Source organism: Notolabrus celidotus, chromosome 13 (assembly GCF_009762535.1).
Source record: "Notolabrus celidotus isolate fNotCel1 chromosome 13, fNotCel1.pri, whole genome shotgun sequence".
NCBI classification, from domain to species: domain Eukaryota; kingdom Metazoa; phylum Chordata; class Actinopteri; order Labriformes; family Labridae; genus Notolabrus; species Notolabrus celidotus.
The window spans coordinates 28,087,995-28,114,379 of NC_048284.1; the positions used below are offsets into that span (position 1 = coordinate 28,087,995).

Here is a 26,385-nt window from a genome sequence, read left to right on the forward strand (position 1 = left end):
AGACTGGACTTTTTACCGCTCTGATCACCTTTGCCTGCCCAAACACCTGACAACATGTAAGCAGTAAAAGGAGTGAGAACAAGTGTAAAATGCCTGTTACTCATTAAGCACTATAATACAGCTCAAAGTTCTCCTGGGAGTGTTTCTACGAGCATGCAAAACTAAAATATCTTCTGTCTGGATCACAACATGGCTTCTAGGGACAATTTGAGGATGATTGCTGCGTTAATTGGAGTCTTTGTCATTTTAAAGGTGGGAAACAGTGTACATGCGTGTGTGTGTGTTTCAATCTGTTACTGTAAAAAATGATGTCAACAAGGCTTACATTGACACCTGTCTCTTCTTGTGTGCTAGGTTCAAGCTGTTCCAACAGGTTCTGGTTTGTTACTATTGAGTTCACTGATCTTATTCACATGAAAAGCTTGTTTGTTATGAGTCAGGTCTAACGATACATTTATCTTCCAGGTGAATATGCAGATTCTGATGAGCTGAGGGATGACATACTCGACATCAACAAAGGTAAACTTCCTAAACCCTTCTTGTATTACTATTACATTCACTGTAATGCTATACTGGTAATTGTTCTGCCCAAAAGCATAATGCTATGTTTAATGTTCAGATAATTATAAGTTGCATTGAACATATGACTTACTATTTGTATATACATTATTTCACTATAAATATCTATAAATTGATGCGGTTGGTTCATTTGTTTATTACCACATTTGGTCAGTTCTCCCGTCTATTTTATGATGAGTTAATGGTGATTATACAACATGATTTGTTAACCACTAGTAAATGATTAACTAAGACAGATGCTGATCATGACTTCACTGAAAGATGATAGCCAGTATCAACATCAGTTAAGTAAATACAGTCGGCGCTGTACAATAAGAAGGAGTCAGATAATGAATACTAGTGTGTATAATAGAGGACAAAGTCCACATCAACTTATACATTTATGAGTTTATTCTTGTAGATTTATGAAAATTAAGTCAGGAATTTATGAAGACAGCTAACCACCTGAACTGAAATTAAGAACAGATATCATCCTGTGAAGGTATGCTCAACAGCTGAGGACAAACAGTGCAGGCAGAAGCATGCGTTAGTCTGCACTTCCTCAAAACAGGCTATTTCGATTCAGAGTACACGTTTGACTGTGTGGAGCTGATGTGTCAGAAGACAAAGAATTATGTGTTTTATGAAGCTAATTCAAAATTATCATGTTGATGCTCTGTGTTCCTTATTAATTCGGTTAGACTGCTCTTCTGACCTGTCTCTTAGAAAATAACACCAATATGGCGAGCCATATCCTAAAATTCCGACTCTGTTCTGGGAAATTTACAACTCAAATATGGGAAATTTACAACTTTAGTGGCTCAGGGTTTAAACTATAGAGCAGTGAAACATAAATATGACACAGTTAAAATTCAGACAGTGTGGATGGAAACAATTCAATTCAGACTGAAAGAAACCCTGGAAACCAGTCACTGTTTTCTACACTCTGGATGGACTGAGAATCAGCCTGTGGCCAGCCAACTGGCAATGCACCACTGATATGTGGCAACCTGAAAGGATCAAACTCAAACACAAACTTGCTGCTAAAGTTTAAGTTTGACTTCAAACTTATGACAGTTATCTAATATGTTTTTATTGTTAGATGCTGACTGTATTTACTCAACTCATATGACAGAGAGTACAACCTACAGCGGCTCTTATTTTAAAGTGTCTTTAGATAACTTTTGTGAATTGGCACTTTTAAAATAAAGACTGATTGATTGATTGATTGATTAACTGTTGTTGCTACTGGCTATCATCTTTAATTGAAATCATAATCAGCAACTGTTTAGCACCTTCACAACGATATAATCACTCTGTGACTTTACTTGGTGGGACACTCAGACTGTTAATCATATATACTCGTGGTTATTATAAATGCATGCATGAGTTACACATTAACTCATGATTATCTGAGCATTAACTGAACATTAATAAATTCTTATGAGTGAAATGTTGTGTTGACTAATCTCCACGAGAACTTAACATGGTGTTAACACTTTCAGGGTTAAAACACCTGTTTGAGGGGGACATTGCTGGTATTGTAAGTATTCAGAGATGACGTGTTCAGAAGTTGTTTATGATCTAAAAAACATTTTTCATGTTAACGCTTTCACTGTCCTTTACAGCCTAACAGAAATGCAATCCTTGATCAAACCAGAAAATGGAAGTTTCCCATCCCTTATATATTAACAGATTATTTAGGTAATAAGCACACAATAATTACATTTCTACCAACCTTCATCTTGTGAATAGCTTAAATATCAGTCTCATTTTTAATCATTTTAGAGCTGAATGCTAAAGGTGTGATCCTCCAGGCTTTTGAGGAATACCGTCTGAGATCCTGTGTGGACTTTAAGCCCTATGAGGGTGAGACCAGCTACATCTCCTTCACCAAGCTGTCTGGGTGAGTTCCTGGATGCCACTCAGCAATGATTCTAGCTGTTGCTCAATGATATGGAAATGAAAATGTTGTATGAGTGACTACTTAATCTTTTAACTTTTCTCTCTCATCGATTCAGATGCTGGTCATATGTCGGAGATGATAAGGTCGGCCAGAATCTGTCTATTGGGGCCAGGTGTGACACTAAGAGTATTGTGCAGCATGAGCTCCTCCATGCTTTGGGCTTTTACCATGAACAGTCTCGCTCTGATAGGGATGACTATGTTAGAATCTTGTGGGATCAGATTGAAGAGGGTAGGTCAAAATTAACTTACATCTTATTTTATTCAGGGTTTAGGCCCTGTTATACTATATTAATCTATTATTTACAATTCCACCTTTAGGTCGTTTATTTTGATTTTCAACATGAAACTAAAATGTATATATATATATATATATTTGTGTCCGAAATCAGAATGAAAAAACTGAAAATGACTTTTTCAATTTTCAATCATGCCCTCAAATTAAAAACAAAAAATGACAGGATAAAAAACTCTGAAATCCATTTATTCCACTTTGCCGTCACTTTACTTTCCACATGACATGTCCTGTCTTTAACAGGGATGGAGCACAATTTCAATAAGTATGAAGATGACTTCATCACTGACCTGAACACTCCCTATGATTATGAGTCCATCATGCACTACAGACCTCTGTCCTTCAACAAGAACGAAAGCATCCCCACGATCGTCACCACCATCCCATACTTTAATGAGGTGATTGGCCAGCGGCTGGACTTCAGTGCTCTAGACATCACCAGACTCAACAGGATGTACGACTGTGGTGAGTGTGACCTTCCAAAAGTGATGATGTGGTTATGTATTACTTCCTGTCATTTGCCAAAGATGAATCATTGCTGCTTTTGTAGAACTTTTAAAATCCCACTTGAATTAGTTGATGTGTTTTTAACTGTCAGGATTAAAGCTCATCTGTGCCCTATCTATAGTGTTAAAAGCTTTGACTGCCCTTTTCCAGCCAACACACAGACTCTCCTGGACCAGTGCTCGTTTGAGCTGAACAACATCTGTGGAATGATCCAGAACGAGGATGATAATGCAGACTGGGTCCAAACGCTAAGCAGCTCAGCTGATACAGACCACACCCTTGTAGGGCGCTGCAGAGGTACTGTAATGACCTTCTAAATCACAGCAAAGGTTTATCAAACAAAACATCTGTGATAAAACAAGAGAACATCTTGTGTTGGACTAAAAACAGTCAGCTGTCCAGCTCCTCTTGAAAGCATGTTATGTTAATACTATTTATGTCTACTCCTCAGATTTATGTTTCATTTATTATTTTTCTTGAACAACCATAAAACATGTAAAAAAAAAAAAATAATATTCACAAAAAGTTTATTATAAATATTCTATCCCCAATTAACAGTCACCACAATGGATCATATGGAATTAACAATAAAATGCAGTTTTTAAATGCAAATTTTAACAAATTTCCCCCCAAGTAATTTGGGCTTATTGACAAATAGCAGAAATATAGAGTTCAAGCTTTCCCCATAGAATTCAGATAAATACACAAATTTACTTAAACATGACAAGGTAGGTAATCTGAAGAATAAGATGTTTTGTAAAAAATATTCCTAACTATATTAATATAAATGTTGAACATCTTTAACAATGTCAACTAAATGTTCATTAGACAGAAAATATCTTGAGGTCAGTGATTTGACAAAGATATATAGGAGCATCATAAACAATATGCATTCAAGGGTTCATGACTCTTTTAATTGGATGGTAATATTGGCAACTACATGTATTCTTCACCACAAGTGTTGTCTTAATTTTCCTAATGTTGAAAAGTAAATTGATGTCACCTAAAGACTTTAATAATTACTAAATGTATCAGATACAATTTTTTTTCACTGTTTATTTCTTCTCAATATAATACTAGTAAATATGATGCTATCTCAACAGGACTTGAATAAATGTATGTTCTAATACATTCTTTATTTAAATTCTGTCTTTAAGATAAGGGCTACTTCATGAAGTTTGACACATCTTCTGGAAGCAGTGCCTCTCTGGAGTCACGAATCCTTTACCCAAAGAGAGATGAACAGTGCCTGCAGTTCTTCTACAAAATGACCGGGTCAACCTTGAATAAACTTGTCATATGGATCAGGACTGATGACGGAACAGGAGCTGTTCATAGTGTCAAAAAGATCCACACCATTACAGGTGTTTATTTTTTTCATTCGTATGCAGCAGAGATTACACTGTCCTTTGCATGTTTCATGTAGTTTTCTTTTAGAAAGTTAAAAAGCAACATAGACAAGAAAGTTGCAGTTAATCTGTTTTATCCATGACAAATTGTAAATGCATAATGAGTAATCTGCTTTATGTGTTTTAGCTGATGGAGATGCTTCCTGGAAAATTGCCCATGTGACACTCAAGGTGACAGAAAAGTTCCGTTACTTCTTTCAAGGCGTTAAAGGAGCATCAGACTCCTCTGGTGCCATCCTTATTGACGATATCACTCTTAGTGAAACCGTTTGTCCTCCTGCTGTTTGGCAAATCAACAACTTTACTGGCGTTTTAAGCAGCACCCCTCTTGGCAGTGCTATTAAAAGCAAGTGCTTCTACAACTCCGAAGGCTACTCATTTGGTATCAATGTTTATCCAAATGGAAGAGATGACTACCCAGATTATGTTGCCATGACCATGTACCTCTGCAGTGGGGAAAATGATGGAGTGATGCAGTGGCCTGCTGAAAATAGGCAGGCAACCATTGTTGCTATGGACCAGGACCCAGATGTGAAAATAAGGATGTCTTCAACAAGAAGCTTTACGACAGGTAGGCACAGCGGCATCTCTGGTATTCAGGTTCAGAAGGGGTGAGAAATCAGACTGAGTGGCAGCTTCTTATCTAAGGATGATTTTTAACATGTTGTACATTTCTCTTCAATCTTTTCGCTTGTTCAATTGGGTCAATTGGCACTCTAATGTTAATCTGATCCTAATTCAGACTGGCAGGAAGACAGACAACAGTGTACACTGAAAAAGGAAAAGAGATAGCAGTATATGATGAAAGACGGATTAAGTGAAGACATTGACAGGTAAACAATGCAGTGCTACACTGTATGAACTGGAATGTCTTTGAGTAAAGACATAACCAGAAAAATTATATTTAGAATAATACCACAATAATATGACACCAATATTGCAATCAAATAATAGTAACTAATGGAAAAACTTCCAACTTTAGTCATTATATGTTAAATGTAAGCTGTTGTAAGTAAATTTGAGGAAAACCCTTTTTTTCAATGTATATATCTGATGTAAATAAATGCCCAAAGTACAAAAGTAGCATCAAAACATGTTTTTTTTAATTAAACAATGTCCTTGGGGAGAACCCTCTACTGAGGTTTGAGCTGTGTCCCAAAAAGCCCCACGATGTCATCTTATCTTAGCACATTATAGAAAATAGGATCAAATAATATAATCAGGGTGGAGGAGCTTGTTGCATTATGGCATATCAAATTATACTTTGTAGAAGAAAAAATACTTTTCCAATGTTAAGGGGTATTATTTGTTGCACCAAATCTTTATCTCGTCTATCGGGCACCAAATTGGTTAAAGACAGCTCTGATAAAAGACGCAATACATTATTAGGAGCATTGTAAATGAATACAGTCAAAATACACAGAGATGGTCAAGGCAAACTGGAAAGTTAAAATGTCATATTATGAATACCCCTTTTCTTCTTTTTGGCTGATCCAAAAATGATTGAATCCATGACCCATGCAGTGAAATGATCCATACACATTTTGTGATCTTTGACCGCTACTAACTAAAGGTATTAGCCAGAACCAAAACCTGGACTTTTTACTTCAAAATGCTAACTCCATCTAGCCTTTACTTGCTCTTCGAAACCACTTCTGGGAGTTGCCCAGGACTAAGAACAACAAGGAGTTACAGAGATAAGCTGATGGAAAAGGAATAGCTAAAGATATATAATTTCCTCATTGGTTGGTGGATACTGACCAGTGAGGCCTTTTGTTGTTGAGGCTGTGGTCATTAATTTTGATAATAATTATAACAATAAAAAAAAAAAAAAAAAAAAAAAAATAATAATAATAATAATAATAATAATACATTTTTTTTTTTTTTCCAATTCTTACACAGATGCTGACGCACGCTGGCATAGACCAACGGCCACTTCAGGAACAGTGTACGATCCCAGCTGTAACTGTTACCGTGGTCAGGAGTTTGGCTGGAGCACATTTATTTCTCACAAGCATCTGCAAAGGAGAAGCTTCCTGAAGAATGACGACCTGATCATTACTGCTGACTTCAGTGGTGAGCTCACTTACCTGACATAACAGATGTTTTATTGACACTCATCTTCCAAACAGCTGAGTTAAGACAAAATAAACCTCTTCAAATTACACCACCAAGTTTATACCTCCTCATCTGTTGTTTTGCTAGATTTGACTCACCTAATAAAGACAGAGGTACCTGTCAAAGCAGTGGCACCAAGTCAGGATATCACAGCTGAGAAGCTGATGGATGAAACGGAGAGGAAATCAGAGACTCCAAAACACAGAGAAGCTCGCTCTGTCAACCCATGTCAGCCCAACCCTTGTTTGAATGGAGGCCTGTGTGTGGAGACTGAAGGGAGAGCCTCATGCAGGTGTGTGCTTGTGTTTACATGGCTGCATTTACACAACAAGTCTATTCAAATTAGTAAATGTCTAATGTTGTAGAGGAAACATTAAGTAATTTCTCACAGTCGGCTGGGCTAACTTAGTGCTTTCGTGCATTAACGGCAGGCTGACATCCACCGGTGTTTCAAGGGTGAGGTTTAAAGTTTGGTACTTCTCTCATGTCTCTGTAACTAGTCAGCAGGCCAGGGGTCAATAAGATATGCTTAGGATAGTTTATGATTTTTTTAAACTCTGGAGCCTAACAAGTAGTTTCTATTTTACTAAATGCCGGACAGAACAACAGTATCTATATTTTTTCACTCTCAAAATAAGACCACACATCGCATAACGTGGAACATGATCAAGTGTAATAAGGCACTGTTTGAATATTTTCTTAATCTTTTCTCTTTTCCAAAAACAGATATGATTTTTTTATTATTCCCATGAATTCTCTCATTTATGGTCTTTGGAATACAAATCTGTGGCCACTGTTTATATACAACGAAAATTTCCCTTGAAATAATGTGAGAATTTGAGTTAATGAGTTAAAGTTGCCTATCAGACTGTTTGGGCCAGGCAGATCGCCCTTTGAGTGACATTTTAATTCTTCAGAAGGATTAGGTGCAATATTTATGAAAGTGCAATGCAAGCTAGTCACTGACATTGACTCGAATATGATGGGAACTGTACTGGTGTGACAGTTGGACTGGACGGTAATTTTCTGTGTCTTCGTTTGCTCTTGTCTGATGTCAAATTGTGCTTTACCATGTTTGTGTGAAACAGTCTGATGAACTGTGATTGCAGCCATGGGTGGTACCGTTGTCCAAGATACATTTCCCTCAGGGGACAATAAAGTTAATCCTTATCCTTATCTGCTCACAAACAATGACTTATGTGACAGACAGTGTATTTAAGTCTTCAGGTAACATTAAATATGCCCAATACACACAACATATTTTAAAGGGCTACAAAATCATCTATTTCAATACTCTGGGTGTCATTCTGTCTTGGCTTGTGAAACATCTGTCAGGATATTCAGTAAATCTGTCTGTAAAATGTATACAGATCAAAGCAGTAACTAAGGCATCAGGTGAGCATGTATCCTAATTAAAATTCTCTCCTCTGCTTCTCAGGTGTGCATCCACACAGACCACTTACTACACGGGTAAAAGTTGTGAGAAAATGAATCTAGAGAGAAGTATCTTGGGAGCTCTGGTTGGTGGCGCAGCTGGAACAGTTGTGCTGACTCTCGCCATCTACACCGTCATAAAGAGAGCTCAGTGAGGCTCTCTTCAGTGGAATAAAGTGGGCCATCTTATATATCTCTCATGCAGTGTAAAAATAAATACAAGCCAATATACTCCACTATTTTATTTCGTTGCATATGATTCACTATATAAATGTCTATAAATCATACAGATGTATACTCACACACAAAGTACAGGTTATGGTTCTTATCACTTTTCTTTAAACACAACTATCAAACCAAGCCTAGATATTTAACAAACAGCATTCTGGCAGTATACAGACAGGATTTATAATCTGGTCAAACAAAATATACAACAACCATTACGTTTGAGTCAGTGTCATACAGTAACAGCAAACTATTTTATGTGTTAGTAATTAGTCTATAAATGGAATATGTAGATCTGGCTTACCCTAAAAAATAAAACTTAAATTTAACTCCCTGGATCAATAATTTATGAAAAACAGCTTATATATGTATAACTAGCTAATAAACATGATGAATATAGAAGTGTTCTATATCTATGTGTCAACAATTCAACTAGTTTGAGTACAATCCTCTTCACCCCTGTAATCCACTCTAATTTAACACAACACAAAACTAAAAAGTAGAGGTGCTGTCTCCGTCTCCCGATCTGAAAAGAAGACACAGTCTGGTGTTAACGTTTCATGATTTGGTTTCACAAACAAACACAAAACTAATTTCTGCTGACATTACAATTTTGTGTTGTTTAGTCAATGGCCTATTGATAAACCTATTGAGTGTAATTTAATTTGTTAATATGCTGGATGCTGTAGTTACTGCTGTGCCACATATCAAACTATAAATACTGCTTCTTCTTCAAAGTGGTGTTGGATTCAGAATTGTTAGATCTCTATATTGATAATGAAAAATGTTGTCAATCTTTAAAAATCCTACCATAAAAAAATGTGCTGCTCTGATAATAAAGATACTTCACCAAGGATTTGAGTATTGCAAGCATTATTATTCTAGGCATGGCAGGTCTGTTGCTCGTACAAGTCCATATTGAGATGCCTCTGTAACCATTTGTAATACTGATTTGCCAAATAAATCAACTTCTAAATGTATTAAAATGTATTCATATTATATTTTGGATCCCAAAACTTTCCCCTAACACCACCAAGGGGTATAATTGTTGTTAAAAGCTGTGTTTCTACGACCACAGAGCTGTCAAATGGGAGGTATTATGTTGGAAGTTCTCTGTACTGCAAAAAGGAAATTTAAGATACATTTTATACTCAATTTCAGTCTCTATAATGTCCTTCAGATAGCTTTGTTAGGAGCTTCACATGATATAAATCTTAAGAAACTCTAATTTCAGCTACTGTCTCTTTAAGGCAAACCACTCCTCCACTGTTGCCACGCTACAACGTCGTCATCATTGAGTTAACAGGCGATGCTTTTTTGAAATGATAAATTATGAAGTATTGTGATATGTTTTGGACCTTGAGTCTAACCCAGTAAGTTTAGAAAGGGACAAAACAATCACCAGCAACAAAGCCAAGTTTAGTGTTAATTTATTATGCCCATGGGAAATGTGGCAATGTCTCGATTTGAGCCAATTTCGTGTGGATCTTGCATAGCTTTTTCTGAGTGTTTCAAGAAGCAGCCCAGAGCAGCCTGCAGTCTCTGTTAAAATGGATCAAAGACACCTCACACTGTTACCATGTGACACAAGGAGACCTTTAATGTACTTCCTCTAAAGTGGATCAGCGCTGTCCTGAAAGGTAATGAACAGTCATTCCTGAAACCACTCATGGACTATCTCCCTGTTGAGACTTTAATTTGTTGTCAATGGAATTGTATTATTCCTGGAAAACTTTAGGAATCCACATTGGACACTTCCACTTTAATAATGTTAAATCAAGGTCTGAATAGTTGGCAGATTGATAAACTATGCAGTTTGAATGATTGGATATTTGGGTGTTTTAACTTACTTTAATTCTTAGTTTCTGTTTTGCTTTTGTCTTCTTGTCCGTGTGTTTGTTTCCTTGCTTGAACTTTTACCATTGGACTGTTTGATCCTGTTTGTTCTTGATTTTGTTTTATATGATCTGAAACTTGACTCAAACTGTCTTAAAAACTAAATTGTTAGAGAACATTTAAGCCTTTGATTGAAGGTTCACTTGAAAACTAGAGGATGCTGGTATCTGGCAAATTTCATTATATAGCATCTAATCTCACTCTAATTTTTGCCTGTGATTGTACTGTAGAGTTGCAGTCAGATGAATAACCGTGGCATGTAAGTAAAGAATGAATAAGTAAAAGTTTTGTTCTTTGTCTGGCAACATCACCAGGTAAAATCTTCCAATACTTTGGTTATTATCAAATACATGCAAATTTTGTTTTCCTTTACAACCAGCTACACTTTGTGTTGCCTGCTATTTTAAAGTTTAGTATGTTAGTATGCAAACTTACTAAACCAGTATTTTAAAAAACGTTGATGGTTACATGTATCATCTTCAATCAAAATGGACATTGAAAAGAAAAGACACAATTATGGTTTCCCATCAACAAGTCAGGTTTTATCCAATACAGATACAAATCCAGCAACACAAGCAGATTCAGAACTAAAGAACAGATCTGTAATGAAATAACACTAACCTTGTCTTCATTTGTCTTTGGTGTATGTGGTTGATGTAAGATTCTTCATGCTCTCACTTCTTCCATTAGATTTAGCCTGAAGGTTAAAGTAAACAGAGTTATTTTGATGCATGTTTAGATCAGTTTATGGAGTACGTGTTGTTAAACCTTGCTGATAGACTTACCCTCACAAGCCTAATCAGTTCTGTTCGGACCTGTTCAAAATGACAGAATTAGATTGCTTTGTAAATCTGACTGGTGCCTTGACACAATGTTTGGGTCAGACCCATTTTTCTAAGGCAGATATTCCAAGTCAAACACGAGTATCAACACACAAGATATTTTTAGTTCATCTGTAACATAGCTTCATGGATAACTGCCCATAGTTGAAATGTCAAACGTACCTTCTGCTCTGCAAAACACCCCGTAAGCAAAAGGAAAAGGCCCTGTAAGACAAGAACTTTGGTTATCAGTTAAATCTGTTTTTATGCCCATGTTTGTGTTTGTGTGAAGCAATAGTCTTCTTAGTTCAAGTGAAACCATTCTGATTGAAGGTATTGGTTCATGTTGCATTTGATTTAATCAGGTCATGGTGTTGACGTGCACCTACACATGTGCAAAAGAGATGCTGTTCTAGCCCCTCTCCTCTACCGGGCCAAGATAAAGTAGACTTTTCATTTGATCAACAACGTAATGTCAACCAAGCCTTATTCCTACTGAATGCAGGGAGACCACAAAAGCTTTTGCAGCACCTTGTGACACATAACCCTATCTATTTCTGTTGCCCCTTCCCAAGACGAGAAAGTGAATGAAATGATTCGACATGCAATCTGTCATTAAGTTGTGTGGAGTTGTTAATGGCATACGCAGTAAGAAGGTTTAAAATACCCCTCTGCAACTGAATGGAATTTCAGTTTTGGCCAGTTTATTCCGATTTAGGTGTTTTTATGGAGCATTTTTATTCTGTTTGGGCCTTTATAAGTGGAATAACGTTCTCCGTGTCAATGCAGTTTATGTCTCTTTGTGTAATTCATTGTTGATACATTCAGTATCCATTTGACCTATGAAGCTATATTAACTTCAATGAGTTGCTGAGGTATCAGCCATAGTGAAGATTATTTCAGAAAACCATTCAATTAATGGTCTGCCTCTTATCAATAATTGTTTAGTATGTATATGTTAAGGCTCTTCTCGATGTACGTTAAAGTGCTTCATGGTTTTGCTGCTTTTTTTAAATGCTTCTTGTTTGTTGTATTTTTTTTTCACAATTTTTGTGATTGCTTTGTTTTTAAGGGGAGATTTCATCGCTGTCCTGCTGTCTTCCTGAACTCCCTTGCAAACAAAAAATTCATTTGCATATAAAAAAAAGTTTAATTAAAAATGTTTGTATTAAAACGCAATTAAAATGAAATATAATTTGCTGTCTCAAATTCATTTTTGTTCCACAATGATGCAGCTGAGCTCTTCCATTAGTTTAAGTATATTTTTCTATTCATTCTTCTCATCAAATTTTGTAACCGTAATAACCTGCAATGCAACTAAACCATTGTCAGATGGGGTTGAGATTTGAGTGGTTCATGCTCGTAGTGACAGCTGTGGTCAGGACTGAAGTAGTGATGAGGAATACCACACCTAATAACTTTTTAAAATAAAAAATATTACATTCAAAGTACCTGAAAGGAGTTGAGGATGGTGAAGCTGTAGTTGGCAACTTGATACATGGGATCACTTTGTTTCAACATGAGCATTGCAAAGCCAATTATCCATGTCAATCCAAAGACAGGTGTTAGAAACACAACTACTTTGATGATGCTTTTGACCGTCTCCTTGTCATCTGACTTGCCGTCCGTAGGGGCAGAGGACTTCACCAGAGTAATGATGACGACCACCATGGAAAAGAGATTTGTCAGAATCACGGTTCCCACTGGGATGACGAAAGCATGTATGGAGCCCTCCAAGAGTCCGTCAAAAACTAGCCAGCATGCTTCTGGCTCAAAGTAGTTCTTCCCTGTGTATTTGCAATAGACATAGCTAGAGCCCACAATAAGCACTGGGCAAACATAGCCTACAATGCTGGAGAGGAACATGAAGACTCTTTTCCTAAGTGGGCTGAAGACAAAGATGAGTTGGTGGACAAGCATGACACTCATGCACAGCATCCAGCTGAACATGGCCAAGTAAAACAGATGTTTGCATACAGTGAAAGCTAGGCACAAGCTTTCACTGAGATCCTCAGGAGAGGAAGAAGCCAGAAAGCAGCAGTCAGCAAGCAAAAGGAACACAGCAATGTTCACCAGGGCTGTGTGACGGAAATGTGAAAGGTTAGACTTGACTACAGCTGACCACACTAAAGCCTCGACGGTGAGAAAGATCACTAAAGAGCAGATGGACACACCCAAGCCCACATTGGTAATCATATCTAGATCTTCAGTAGATATATCAGACTTTGCCATGAGGATGGAGAACGAAGTCAGGTGGTTGCATTCGCAGATTGTTCGGTAACTGTCACTTGATTTAAGAGTGCATCCTTTATCTGACCAGTCATTATTTGTGGTGTTCCAGAAGACGCAGTAGCGTTTGCTGTAATTCTGCCACCCAGTAGGAAAGTCCAGTCTAATTTCAATTGACGAATCGTTGCTGTCTTGAAGTGTGGCCGATACTAAGAGGCTGGTAGGCTCAGTTTTGCGATAGTTGTTTCTCAATTTTTCCATTAGATTTTTTATCGCAAGAGTTTTCATTATTCCACTGCTCTTGTTCAGATTCAAATTGATGTCAAAAACAGACACATTGCAGTCATCTCTTGAACAGAATTCGAGCTGTAAGTTCTGGGTGTCGATTCCACTGCTTCTGTTGACTTTGATATTCTTCACCAGACTCTCCACAGACATTAGGTAATTTGATGACATATCATGGGAAACAGATTTGTTGATGCCAGTCCAGGTGGTGTCCAACATCATGCTTGCTGCGCCAACAAAATCCTGAAATAGAGGAACGAAACAGTTCATTAGTTAGGGACAATTTATTTTAAGGGATTCAGCTGAAATAAAGCACCTCAAAATTCAAGCGTTTTTTCCACTGTACTATGCCGTATCGACCTCAGCTCTGTAAGTGCTGCGATGCTGCTCATCAAGCTACTGTGAAAGCATCTCATTCCACATGTGTCTGAAATGTAGAGTCTTGAATCTGATATTGGTGCATGGGTGTGCTGACCTCCAGACACAATTATTGTTAGCAAAGAGCAGTGAAGGAAGAATTTAGCCTTCAGCTTCTTGTACTTATGTATGTTAATGTTTGTTGATGGTTACAGCACCAAACAGCTCTGTTGGAATTTCATATCAGCTCATTCATTTAAATGAATAAGTAAGAGAGGACTGAATGTTTCAGCTGTGTAGTGTGTTTTTGAATGATACACATTCTCACTTACTGTTTGAATAATGTCAATTTTAGGAGTCGAGAACTTCGCTGTAACGCTTTTCAATAATGGTAGGCCTACATATGTTTTAAATGATTCATGCTTAATTCATTTTGAAGTATAGCATGACTCATGATGAATTTATTTATCAATTAATGAGGGGTGCACTATTAGTTCATGTTGTTCACTATGAGCTAATGATCCTGTCACTATGACTTGATAAAATGACAACGTGTTTATTACATCTTTAGTTGAGGTATGTTAATTAACAGTTACTTCATATATCAATTCATGTACGACCACATTTTCTGGACATACAAGGTTTTCTTAGGACCATATATTTAAATAGCGTCTCAGATGATATTTTAAAGCTTCATATTTTTGAGAACAAACTCAACGATGGGTGTGGTGTTTGCTCTGAAAACTTGTTTGCTCATGAATTAATAGTGCAACCCTTATTAATTCATACAAAAATGCATCATGAGTCATACATTACTTCAACATCAATTAAGCATTAATTAAAAACAAAAATACTATTATTGTAAAGTTTTACCAACTTCTCAATTAAATGTTCCTTTCTGTCAAGAGAAAAAAAACTCTTAAACTTAGTTATTTTGAAGACAAGCATTGGTTTACATGTTGAAAAAACCTTCCTGTTGTGGAATCTTGATTAAATACCCTCTATTATAATCATGCATTTTTCTTACAGATAATCCTGTGCTTCTTATTATGTTCATGTATTCCTTGCTCATGTATTCTTCTTTTTAACAATTGTATCAATATGTTTTTCATTATACTTGATTTATTGAAGTAGCCTGTAATAGTAAGGCGTAAGGTCAGAGATCTGTGCAAATATCTGCACAAAGGTGAAATCGAGGACAGAACCCCCACTTCTGCAGTTCAAGGCAGGTTTAGCCCGGATGTGGTTTCACATCTTCAGCCCACTGCCTTGCAAAAGGCCAAAAGGCCCACCATGGTCTCAGGTTGCAGTTGAATGAGAGCTGAGGGGATTTTTTTGGTAACATGATGATAAACGGTTTGTACTATGATAAATGAGCGCCTTATGATTACATAAATATTCAATGGTAACGATGTACGCTTTCTTAAGATGTTTTTTTGATAACCGCAAGTGTCGTAAGTTGTAGACATATGCTTTTTGTAAACCGCTAGACTGAGGTAATGTCTCTGTTGTTTCCAGAGTACAATGTTCACCTGACATGACCCTTTGCTCACCCTTGATTGCAACTCACCCACACCTGTCACCCCCCCCTTTCTCCCCCTCCCTTTGTCTTTTCTTTATGAACAACTGTATTAAGATGACACGTACACATGTTTCCCCCCTCCCTTTCTCCTCCCTTATGTTTGAAGAACTATAAAGTATTGAGCATCTCTGTCATTCGGCGGAGAACTTCATATGCTCTTGAGTATGCTGTAACTTCTCTCTCATGCTGCATGAATAAACTTTGTGTGTAAACTTTGATACTGAGTTCGAAGCCTCATTTCTGGTCACTGCTCCGCTGGACGATCGCCTCACGGCTGGGTCACCCTACCACACTGTCAAATCAATCACAGCCTGCATTACAGCACGTAATGGGAAATAGAAACCCTTCAGGGTAGACAAGACCCCTCCGCTTTGTGGCGGGGTCTTGTCTCACCCTGTCGGGATTCTATTTCCCATAACTACCTTGCTAACCATACATAATCCCTTACATATCTGCAGAGTCCAGATCAAACTTCACTCAAAATAGTCCCAGTTTACACCTTTCTGTACATTTTCTGTCTAATTTGCTCCATGGTCAGATTGAAAAGAATAAGCTGACTTGCAGCTGTCTTCATGCTCTCCTAAGCCTGAATGAGCCCTATATGACAAAATTGATATACATGTATATATCATTACCAGAATTTGTTTCAAATAGCTATTTAAAAGATCAATAATGACTCAGGCTCAACACTTCTCATGTAATACAGTAAAAGCACTAATGGCTGACAGGAGCTTACATTCAAGACGCCATCAGACAGGACAATCATTTCTGATGCTTCGGCCATCTTATTAAGAATGTTGATGGAGGCGTCAATGTTGGCTGTAGTGTCACTTGAGTCTGAGTGGAATGCAGCTGAGCTGTTCTTCAGTTGTGAAAATATGTCCTTGGCCACCTCAGGTGTAGCCCCTAGTCCCTTCAGGAAGTTCTAGAAGAAAACAAACAAACAAACAGAAAACAGTACCACTGTTGAGCAGTGTATCAAAGAACACAAATTACCACATAAGTTGTTATCGGCACTTAAACAAGATTCAAAGTAGATCAAAACATTTTAATTCATAGAATAGTTCTGGTATACAGGCTAGATTAATTGAAACTTTGATTATAAACTTTAGTCCCTCTCACATCTCATAGGCAACAGCAGAAACGAATGATCCATAAACTCAACAGAGTATTCAGTCTACATCGAATAAAAAGCTGACCCACCTTCAGCAGCAGGTGACAATTAACGAAGAACTTAAGTACAAATAATAACAAGTGTGCTATTTTGTAAGAGTTCATTGAGGGTTTTATCATTGCACACATATACATACTCTTATTTAGGGTAGTGAGCAGTTCATACCTGCCAAAAAATGGTTGAAGTCATGTAAAAGGGTAATTCTGAATATAAGGGACCTTTGCGTTGATGGTGTATTGCCTTTGTTTGATTAATTATGTGAGATATTAAATTCCCTGACACATTTTATAAAAATATTTACAGTTAAAATGTTTCATGTCATCAAACTCTGAACAAATTATGTCTATTCCATCTTTATCAAAACTTGAGGAAATAACGCTTGAGAATTTGGAAGGGAAGGGTCACCTAAATATTACAGCATATCGATGCAGTCAAGGCTTCCCCAGATCCAATTTTGATTTTGATAGTGTTATAAAAGGTGACATAATGGTCCTGTTAATACTTAAAAGCCAAGTTAAAATTATTTTACAGAATAACCTTTAAGATTTCAAAACCATGTCTCCTTACATGTTAGGGCAGTTAATCCAAAAATCCCAAACTAACAATATTCACTAAATGTTTAAAAAATGAACGCTGCCACCTGAATGAGTAATGATTGTCAAAAAGCCAGAGAGAGCCTTATTACTGTACAGTCATGAGCTTAGATGCCCCACTTACATCTGCAGCCAGTAGGTTATTCTGTATATCTTGGTTGATACAGGAGTAGAACACCGGCTGCCAGTTCAGGTCTTTACAAGTGCGTGACTTAAAGCCAGTTTTGTCCTCTGCACATGTTCGGTTAATGGCTGTATCACCATTAGGAGTTTTTGGCCAAAACTCTCCATCAAGCATCTCCTCCTCGCAAAAGGCTTTGCCCTCTGAAAAAAGGGAGTAGTTTGTTAATTCAAGGGTTAAAAAACCCAAATATATAAAGATAATTGTATAAAGTGAGGACATCATATCAAATATGTAGACTGAGTAGAAATTAAGGAAGAATTCACAATTCATTACAAATCATTTACCGTAAATCACGGGGATAGTCACTTCTGCATGCTTTTTTTGTTTCTTGGAGTTTTCAAAAGTGGTTCTAACAATGTGTGGTTTAACGTCTTTCTTGCAACTGACAGAAACTTTGAATGTATAGACGTGGTGATCTTCATTAGCTGTGAAGGAGATCAATTTTTGTAAAAGTTAGTGGTTTTGAATCAGGCACATCCTGTCTCTGAAATGTTACAGAAAAACTAGTCTCTGCATACTCCCAGGATAGATTATTACAATCCATAGTCAGGATGCTCTGGTAAGTCTTTAGACAGTCTTCAGCTTTTTTTTTTTTTTTTTCTTTTTAACATACTTTTATTGATCATTTTCTTATTAGAAAACATTCAGGACATTCAGACATTACTATCTTTACAGAAAAACAAACAAACAAACAAATTACAACAATATGGCAGTTCTGAAAAAATAAACAGAAAGATAACCCAACAATAATAAAGTTAATCAATCAAAACTTCACTTTAAGTAATGGGCTCTAACAGTGGCAGCAGATTAAGAATTTTATAATGGGTATGACTTATCTCTAGATTTACTTTCAGCTTAGTGGGGTGTCAAGCTTGTCTCTCGTGTAGTCTACAAAAGGTTTCCATGTTCTCTCAAACTTATCAGAGGAGTTATGTATTGTGAATCTCAGTTTTTCAAGTTTTAGGTGTTGTATCACATCTGTCAGCCAATGAGTCCAGTTCGGGGAGTGAGAGGATTTCCACTGAAGAGGGATCAGCCTCCGAGCTAACAAAGTTACAGATTTTGTTATTCTGAGATGAGTTCCTGTCAGGTTCTTATCTTAACTCCGACTATCCCTAAGATAGTGATCAGAGGATCAGGTTGGACTACCTGATTAAAAACATCAGACAGTGTCTGGAAGATGGAGCTCCAACAAGCAGACAGATTTGGACAATGCCAGAATGAATGTGCTAAGGAGGCAGGCGAGAGCTTGCATCTATCACAAGTTGAGTCTACACCTGGAAACATCTTAAAGAGCTTGACCTTTGAGAAATGCAGGCGATGTCAGTCTTCAGCTTTTTTAAAATGCTGCAGCACATATTCTGACAAGAATGGGAAAGAAGTAATACCGCTGTTATTTTAGCTTCTCTGCACCAACCCCTCAAGAATAATGTGCTCACACGCCTGCTAATGGCTTAACCTCTGACACCACGGAAGTGAGTGAGTGTGAATTGAGTAGTTCGAAGAAAATATTGAGCACAACTTCATAAAATCAATAAAATAGAAGCTATCACTCTGAAGTTTTACATATGACTTGCTTTCTGATCCACCATCAGCTGATTAGGCTAGACAGCACTAGATATAAGGCTGATCATTAATAACTATTGGGTGTGATAAGTGATGCTTCATAGTTATGGTTATTTGTATGAAGCCTGAATAAATAACTTTGAGTGCTTGAGAGAGATCATAAAAATTTCTGTGTTCATAAAATACAGAGTTTACAATCAGATTATTAGTAAATACAAATGCATATAAATAAAGCATTGTGCCTGCAGATACGGTCTGTGTGTAAGAAGGACACAGAAGAAACAGACTGTTGTAGACTGTCTAGCAGCTGTCAATAAACAGATGTCACTTCGTGTGATGGTTCAAAAGAAAAGAGATCTCATGTCTTTTAAGACATATTTCCTCATTTCTTCTCTCCTAGCATGTGGGAGGGGCTCTCAATGCAAGGAAAAGACAGGAAAGGAAAACTGTGGGATGCATGCTTGGAAATATGGAGACATGAGAAGCAAATAGTCTTCATACTAGCTACTTTCTACAGCTATCTCCAAAGTTATTGTGCTCTCTAGTTCCGCAGGACCCAATTATTATTATTACTATTATTATTATTATTATTATTATTATTATTATTATTATTATTATTATTATTATTATTATTATTATTATTATTATTTATATCATGTATTATTCTTATTCTTATTAATAGTAATTATTATTACAAAAACAACAACAACAACAACAACAACAATAATAATAATAATAATAATAATAATTATTATTAGTAGATGTAATGGTAGTAGCAGCTGTAGTGGCAGTAGTAGAAGTGTTAGTTGTAGTAGTCATAGTTATAGTAGTAGTAGAAGTAGTAGTTGTAGCATTAGTAGTAGTCATAGTAATAGTAGTAGTATTAGTAGTAGCAGTTTTAGTAGTAGTAGTTTTAGTAGTAGTAGTTTTAGTAGTAGAAGTAGTATTAGTAGAAGTAGTAGTCATAATAGTAGTAGTAATAGTTGTAGTAATAGTAGCAGCAGTAGTATTAGTAGTAGTTTTAGTAGTAGAATTAGTAGTAGTAGTAGAAGTAGTATTAGTAGCAGTAGTTGTAGTAGGAGAAGTAGTAGTAGTAGCAGTAGTTGTAGTAGGAGAAGTAGTAGTAGTAGCAGTCATATTGGTAGTAGTAGTAGTAGTAATAGTAGTTGTAATAGTAGCAGAAGTAGTAGTAGCATTAGTAGTAGTAGTAGTAATAATAGTTTTAATAGTAGTAATAGTAGTATCAGTAGTATTAGTAATAGTTTTAGTAGTAGTAGAATTAGTATTTGTGGCAGTACTATTGGTAGCAGTAGTTGTTGTAGTAGTATTAGTAGCAGTGGTATTAGTAGTTGTAGTAATAGTAGTTGTAGTAGTAGTAGAAGCAGTAGTAGTTAAAACAGTAAACAGTGAAAACTCAACGTGGAGACATTAAAGTGAAAACACACACCAGGAGAACAGAGGATAATGCTTCACAAAACCAGGAATTACTCATAACACAGGCATTTTGTTTGATTTCATGTGATGATTTGGCATATTAATATTTGAATAAAAATCCGCTATTGATTTAATGTTTCATTTATTTACTGTTTGATTGCTGGATCGGTTGGTCTGTGAGTCGATTGATTGATTGATTGATTGACTGATAGAGTGATAGACTGATTGATCACTTGATCACCAATTTATTGACATTTTTCAGAGTTTTAGTGAATTATTTGCCATTATGTTTCTTATAAAAATAATTTCAATATTGTAGCTAACAGTAAAAATGAACGGGTATAGTTGTACGAGCGGTAGTTTGTCTTACTTTTGTTGCATATAGGTTGATATTCTCTATTGTAGGTACACCACACGTTGAAGACTTCTGGGCTACTTAATATGGTAGCGGTGATTGTAACGTCTTGAGATTCCTCTGATGAACAGACCACAGTCAGAGGGTTGATCTTCAGAAGGATGTCATCAGGAAGAAGTGCCACATGAAGTTGGCTTTTGGCTGTGTGCCTGACCGACCCACTGGTGAATCCACACTCGTATGTGCCTGCAGAAAACATTTCTCTCACAGGTTACTTAGTTTCAAAATGTAAACAGTTTTAATAATTTCTGTAATCATAGGATACATAGATATTCATTTACGAAAATATGGTGACAAAGGACTTTCCAGGATCAAAGTAAGTGAAGGAAAGGCTATGATAAAATGGTTATCAATGAGTGTTTAGCTATGTGTCCATTCTAGACATTTCAATTATTTTAATTTAAAGGGATATTTCAGTATTTTTGAAGTGGGGTGAGCTACATGTCACTAGTGAGTGTACTAGCCACAATGGATGTCGGGAAACTCAAACTTGCATCTCGGTTTGAGTGTATGCACTACTGAGACATTTTTCAGCACTTTACTCTGTCATTAGTAAGCCCACTCATTTTTGCACTATTCGCTATTTGCAGACACTGATCAGATGTTCAGGTCTATGGGCTTTAAAGAGACAAATATACAACCAAACTGAATATTGAGTGATTCTGACAGCACTTAAGACATGCTGTTTGCTGCAGACACAAAGGGACACCTTTATGAGCGGATGGCTACAGAGGAAAAGGCGACTCAATGCAACAAAAAAAAAAGCGGAGAAACTTCTATGATAACTGAGCGGAAGAGATCTCTAGTTCAGTGGCGGTTCTAGACCAATTTTACAGGGGGGGTCAGGCTGGGGCCAATGGTGTTGTCAGAGGGACACATTCAACCCTGACAAAAGAGATTGAGAAGGGCAAGGACCGGCACAAACTGGCAAAACATCAGTGCATCCCTATATACTAGACATATAGACTACTGTGTACTAGATCAAAATGCAGACTGACAGCAGCTGTTTGGCTGTTTACACTTAGTCCCTTAGCGCTCTAAGGGACTGGAACCAAGTGCCACACTCATTTGTTCTGCCTGTGACATTGGTGCAATACCGAAGCTTTTTTTTATTGTATAATATTTGTTTGGTGTGGAGGGGGGGGCACAGAGGATTCTAGATTCAGTTTTACAGGGGCACTGGCCCCTGTTGGCCCCTCCCCAGAACCGCCACTGCTCTAGTTATTGCAGGTGTGTAAACTGCGAGCTAATGCCCACAAACCAAGAAAGCCACTTACTGTCACGAGTGAGACTTGGTTACAGCGGTACCTCTGGATCTCTGAGAATCAAAGTATACCTGCAGTTCACACAAGGCTGCCATCTGCGATGCTCACCAACTAGAGTCCACTGCCATACTGAACACTGAAGTTTGTTTCTGACTTTCTTCAATATTCAGGAGTTAAATCACAAGAACAGAAAATCTGAATGGAAGTGCATCTTTAAAGTAAGTGTTCGGCTCTCAGTGATTTTCATTGCATCATGACACAACCCATGTTCTACACCATATGTTTACCAAAAATGCTCTGTGTCAGCATCTGAAGGGGAAGTATGAGCTTAAAATAACAACCTCTACTCTAACACTGTCCACCGGGTAATAATGCAAAACTGAGCTGCAAAAATATCAAAATTCACAATGTATCAGTGACACGTACATCACAGAGCCAAACAGCTGATCAACCTGCAGGCAGGAAGGCACGTTCAGTATGTCTGCAGATAGTCTTAAACCAAAGGGCTTTCTGATGTCAAAGTAAAGCGCTGAAAAAAAATCATGGAAGCACTTCCCCTCACGTTTTTTTCTAAGAGAAGCAGGTGAAGTCAGCAAAGGCACGACAAATCCCTAATAAAACCTAATGACCACAACTTTGCTTTCTAAAAACTCCTTATGTACATATTTACCTCAAAGTGACATTTCCTTTTCTCCAGATTCTACTTTTTATGATTGGTCAGTTCTCAATAAACCTGACTTTCTGAAATGTCTTTGAAAACCCTCATTGCAGCTTCTATTTGAAACACTTCACTATACTCCAGAGGCCTCCTCCACTGTAAACATGCAACAAAGTTGTTGTCATAGAGTAAATACGGGTTTCTCTATTCAAAATGACCATTTCTGAAATGTGGCCATATGGTTTAGACCCCAAACTGACCCCAAAAAGTTTGGAAAGGGACAAAAAAATCTCAAGCAATAAAGCAGGACATTTCTGTGCGGGAAGTGTTACTTTTAAGGAGATTCATCAATTTGTCATGTCACAAATTTGGAATCTATTTTGTACCACAAGTAAGTCTCACAGGACTTTGCCCACATTAAGTATCTACCATTTTAGTTTGTAAAATAAGGAAAAAGGATAAAACCCCACTCCTTTAATTTAACAAACCAAATAAATGCTTTAATGTGAAGTGTGTCACTATAATGCTTAACATACGTAAAAAGTTTGTAAAAGTAGCTTCATATACTTAAAAGGAGCATCAGTTAAAAGCAATAAACATAAAAAACTAAGAAAGAAAAATAACATACCTTTCTACTTGTTAGTTACATGAGAACAAGCTTCAACAATTAAGTTATTAGCGCTTGGAAATTATAGGAATCTATATATACATTTATACATCTATCTTATCTAACCCTGATGATCTTATCAAACCCTGGTAAATTCGGCTTATCTCACTTTAGTACTTGAGGTAATTGCAACAGTCACTCATTTCAATTGGTCGAGACAAACCATTGAATTAAGTAGTTTAGTTTTTTCTCACCTGCCCAGATGCCTGTCACTGATGTGAGTTTTACTCCAACACAAGACTGTTGTTCCATGGTGGAACAGCTTTCATCCAGTTCCACCACACTTCCATCGGCAAGCTCAAAGTGCTCATGCTTTCTGCTCATGGTCCAGCTAGCTCTTTCTGTCTTCTCGTCAAATGTGCATTTCAGAACTGGATCAGACTGATAGCACACTGGAGCAACTGGGGATTCAATGGTGACCAATCCTATGTGATGAGGGAAATATAATTACTCACTGCAATTAGTTACACAATGGCTGGAAGTCATAGCATCAGTTTAGCTCAGTAGGTGCCCCATGTATAGAGGCCACAGCCCTCGTTCCAGTGACAGATGGATCAACTCGGGATCAAAAGTAAAGAGAATGAAGCAGAGTGGGATGTGGGTTAAGAAAGGACAATCCAGTGCTGAAAGAAGGTAGACTACTTACAAACATTTACGTGATGTAAATTAAAATGAGCTCTTTACTGCTCTCACCATACTTTGCATCAGGTAAAAGCCAGAAGGACATTGTTTTAAATGTTTATATTTATGTATTTGTGTGCACCACTTGCACCTCTTTTGAACATATTGGGACATAAAGATGTAGACACGCTTCCTCTGCAGGTGTTATCAAAATTGATTTTGGACAATGGTCTCTATTATTGTCACTTTTAGACAATATGGCATCTAAAATTATGCAGGTAAGTCTGTGTCGCACAATTCAGCTGCAGTCATGATTGATTATTAGTGTGATATTTTTATTTGTATGCAAAGAATAGTATACTGTATGTGTACCTGACAGATCTTAAAAGCAACACATAAACAATTGCAGAACAAAGTGTCAATAATTTGAGTGGATATCCTTAAATAAAACACCATGTATGATTTTAGTTTATATGACATATTGATGCGTTTAACACAAAGCATAAAGTGTGCTCTGCAGTCAGTCAGGGGCTTTCAAACACACTGCCCTCTCTACTCACCCACATTCATGAATATTATTCATTTTTTAATGTCAATAGAAAAAATATTACTTTTCTAAATTGAAAAGAAAATCCAAATTGTATTGCATCATGACCCTGTTGTATATTCAGAAGGCACCTTAGTGGAACATTATCTGCTGACATTTTCTTTCTGTAACAGCTAATATACAGACTTTATGATCCAAATGAAAAAAAATAAACAACAATACTTTTTTACTGACCTTTCGTGTCGACCACCAGTGCAGCGTTCATATTGGTTTCCACCGAAGTCACTATGGCTTGAAGTCTAGAAGTTTCAAATTTGACACTTACAGCTACCTCAAAGTCAGCAGTGCCGTCTCTTTAAGATTAAGAGAGAATTGATGAAAGGTCATTTCATGCATGGTAGATAATTTTTTATGTAAGCACAAAGAAATTGAAATGCTTATAGCCAGTGTACACTGCTTTACATATGCCTTCCATCAGTGTGCCAGAGTGCATTACTTGTTTAAGCTAACTCATGTCTAAATTAGCTTTTATTCATTGTTTATTACTAACAGTTTGGCTCAATCATTCTTTTATTCAAATTGATGGTGTGTCAGTTGTTGCTGGGCCACTTCTCTATCCTAATAATTACGTATTTATAACAAAGTAGATACCAGCAGCCTCAGCCATAACCACCGGCAAACTCCTCCGCCAAAAGGGGTTCATCAGCTTTGTTAAGGCTGGAGAGAAGAAAACCCCTCAGCCAAGTTCAGCAACTGAGAGTTGATCTTGGCAAGCAGCTGCAGTTCCCTGAACAATCCTCCGTCCAGACAGGTTTACATTTTCTAATTACACCACACAAGTGGTCATGATAGAACTAACGGTACCCTGGGAGGAGCACATGGATGAAGCCCAAGAGTGAAAACTCGCCAAGTACCAAGTAGGGATGGGCAATGACTTTTGAACATTCGAATATTCGTTCACTTTGTAAAATTGAAGAGTTACTTTGAATATTTTCTCCTTTTAAAAGAACAATTTTTCATTGCAACTCGAAACTCAGAGTTTGGCAATAAAAGGCTTTCCTAAAAAGAACTCCTCAGAACTTTAATGGTGTTGGTTGATCAGCTTTTATTGATAGCAACACTTAAACTGTAGAAAAGGCATGTTTTGATTTGCGTGCCAACTTAAATCCTGACCACACCTCAACAAATCCAAAATAAAGCTAGTTGGTCACAAACAATGTAATATGCTATTGCAATTTTAGTCTATGGTATGTTTGATAAAAAAAAAAACCCAACCCCCCAATGAATCCATTTATAAAATACCTTACCCCCTATCGGTCACATTAAGGATCTCAAAGCCATTCAGAACTTCAAATTCCTTTTTAAGCTTTAAAAGAAAAAAAAGATGTAGTTATCTTGAAGCTCAATGGAACTTAGTATACGTATATATGTGTATGTGTGTATACATACATTTATAAAAGAAAAACTGACAGCTAATATTTATACAAAATTGTACTGTAGTTGTGAGGGAAAGATTTACCATTGCTGTTTTGTCCGAACTCCAGCTCTCTTGTAGGTTAACTGATCCATTGATGCTGACT

The 26,385-nt window shown here is 37.0% G+C and overlaps 2 protein-coding genes across 2 annotated transcripts in view; one reads left to right on the plus strand and one right to left on the minus strand.

Moving 5' to 3' along the window:
- On the plus strand, positions 1-9,491 carry mep1a.2 (meprin A, alpha (PABA peptide hydrolase), tandem duplicate 2). The gene is made up of 15 exons (XM_034698868.1): positions 1-56; positions 201-252; positions 355-379; positions 466-519; positions 2,064-2,101; positions 2,187-2,262; positions 2,347-2,464; positions 2,580-2,755; positions 3,062-3,283; positions 3,476-3,622; positions 4,483-4,689; positions 4,862-5,305; positions 6,637-6,810; positions 6,940-7,144; positions 8,291-9,491. Coding segments are annotated over exons 1-15 (2,091 nt in total). The 5' UTR covers positions 1-54; the 3' UTR covers positions 8,442-9,491.
- The window catches only part of adgrf3b (adhesion G protein-coupled receptor F3b), a 26,857-nt gene continuing 8,985 nt past the window's right edge, over positions 8,514-26,385 (minus strand). The window contains exons 7-19 of the mRNA XM_034698867.1: positions 26,325-26,383; positions 26,113-26,171; positions 25,040-25,158; positions 23,832-24,062; positions 21,003-21,233; positions 17,917-18,057; positions 17,573-17,772; positions 16,418-16,606; positions 12,681-13,985; positions 11,412-11,453; positions 11,193-11,222; positions 11,029-11,104; positions 8,514-9,037 (exon numbers count right to left, since the gene is read on the minus strand). Coding sequence (XP_034554758.1) covers positions 11,036-11,104; positions 11,193-11,222; positions 11,412-11,453; positions 12,681-13,985; positions 16,418-16,606; positions 17,573-17,772; positions 17,917-18,057; positions 21,003-21,233; positions 23,832-24,062; positions 25,040-25,158; positions 26,113-26,171; positions 26,325-26,383 — 2,675 coding nt within the window. The 3' untranslated portion in view covers positions 8,514-9,037; positions 11,029-11,035. The remainder of the gene's footprint in view (positions 9,038-11,028; positions 11,105-11,192; positions 11,223-11,411; positions 11,454-12,680; positions 13,986-16,417; positions 16,607-17,572; positions 17,773-17,916; positions 18,058-21,002; positions 21,234-23,831; positions 24,063-25,039; positions 25,159-26,112; positions 26,172-26,324; positions 26,384-26,385) is intronic.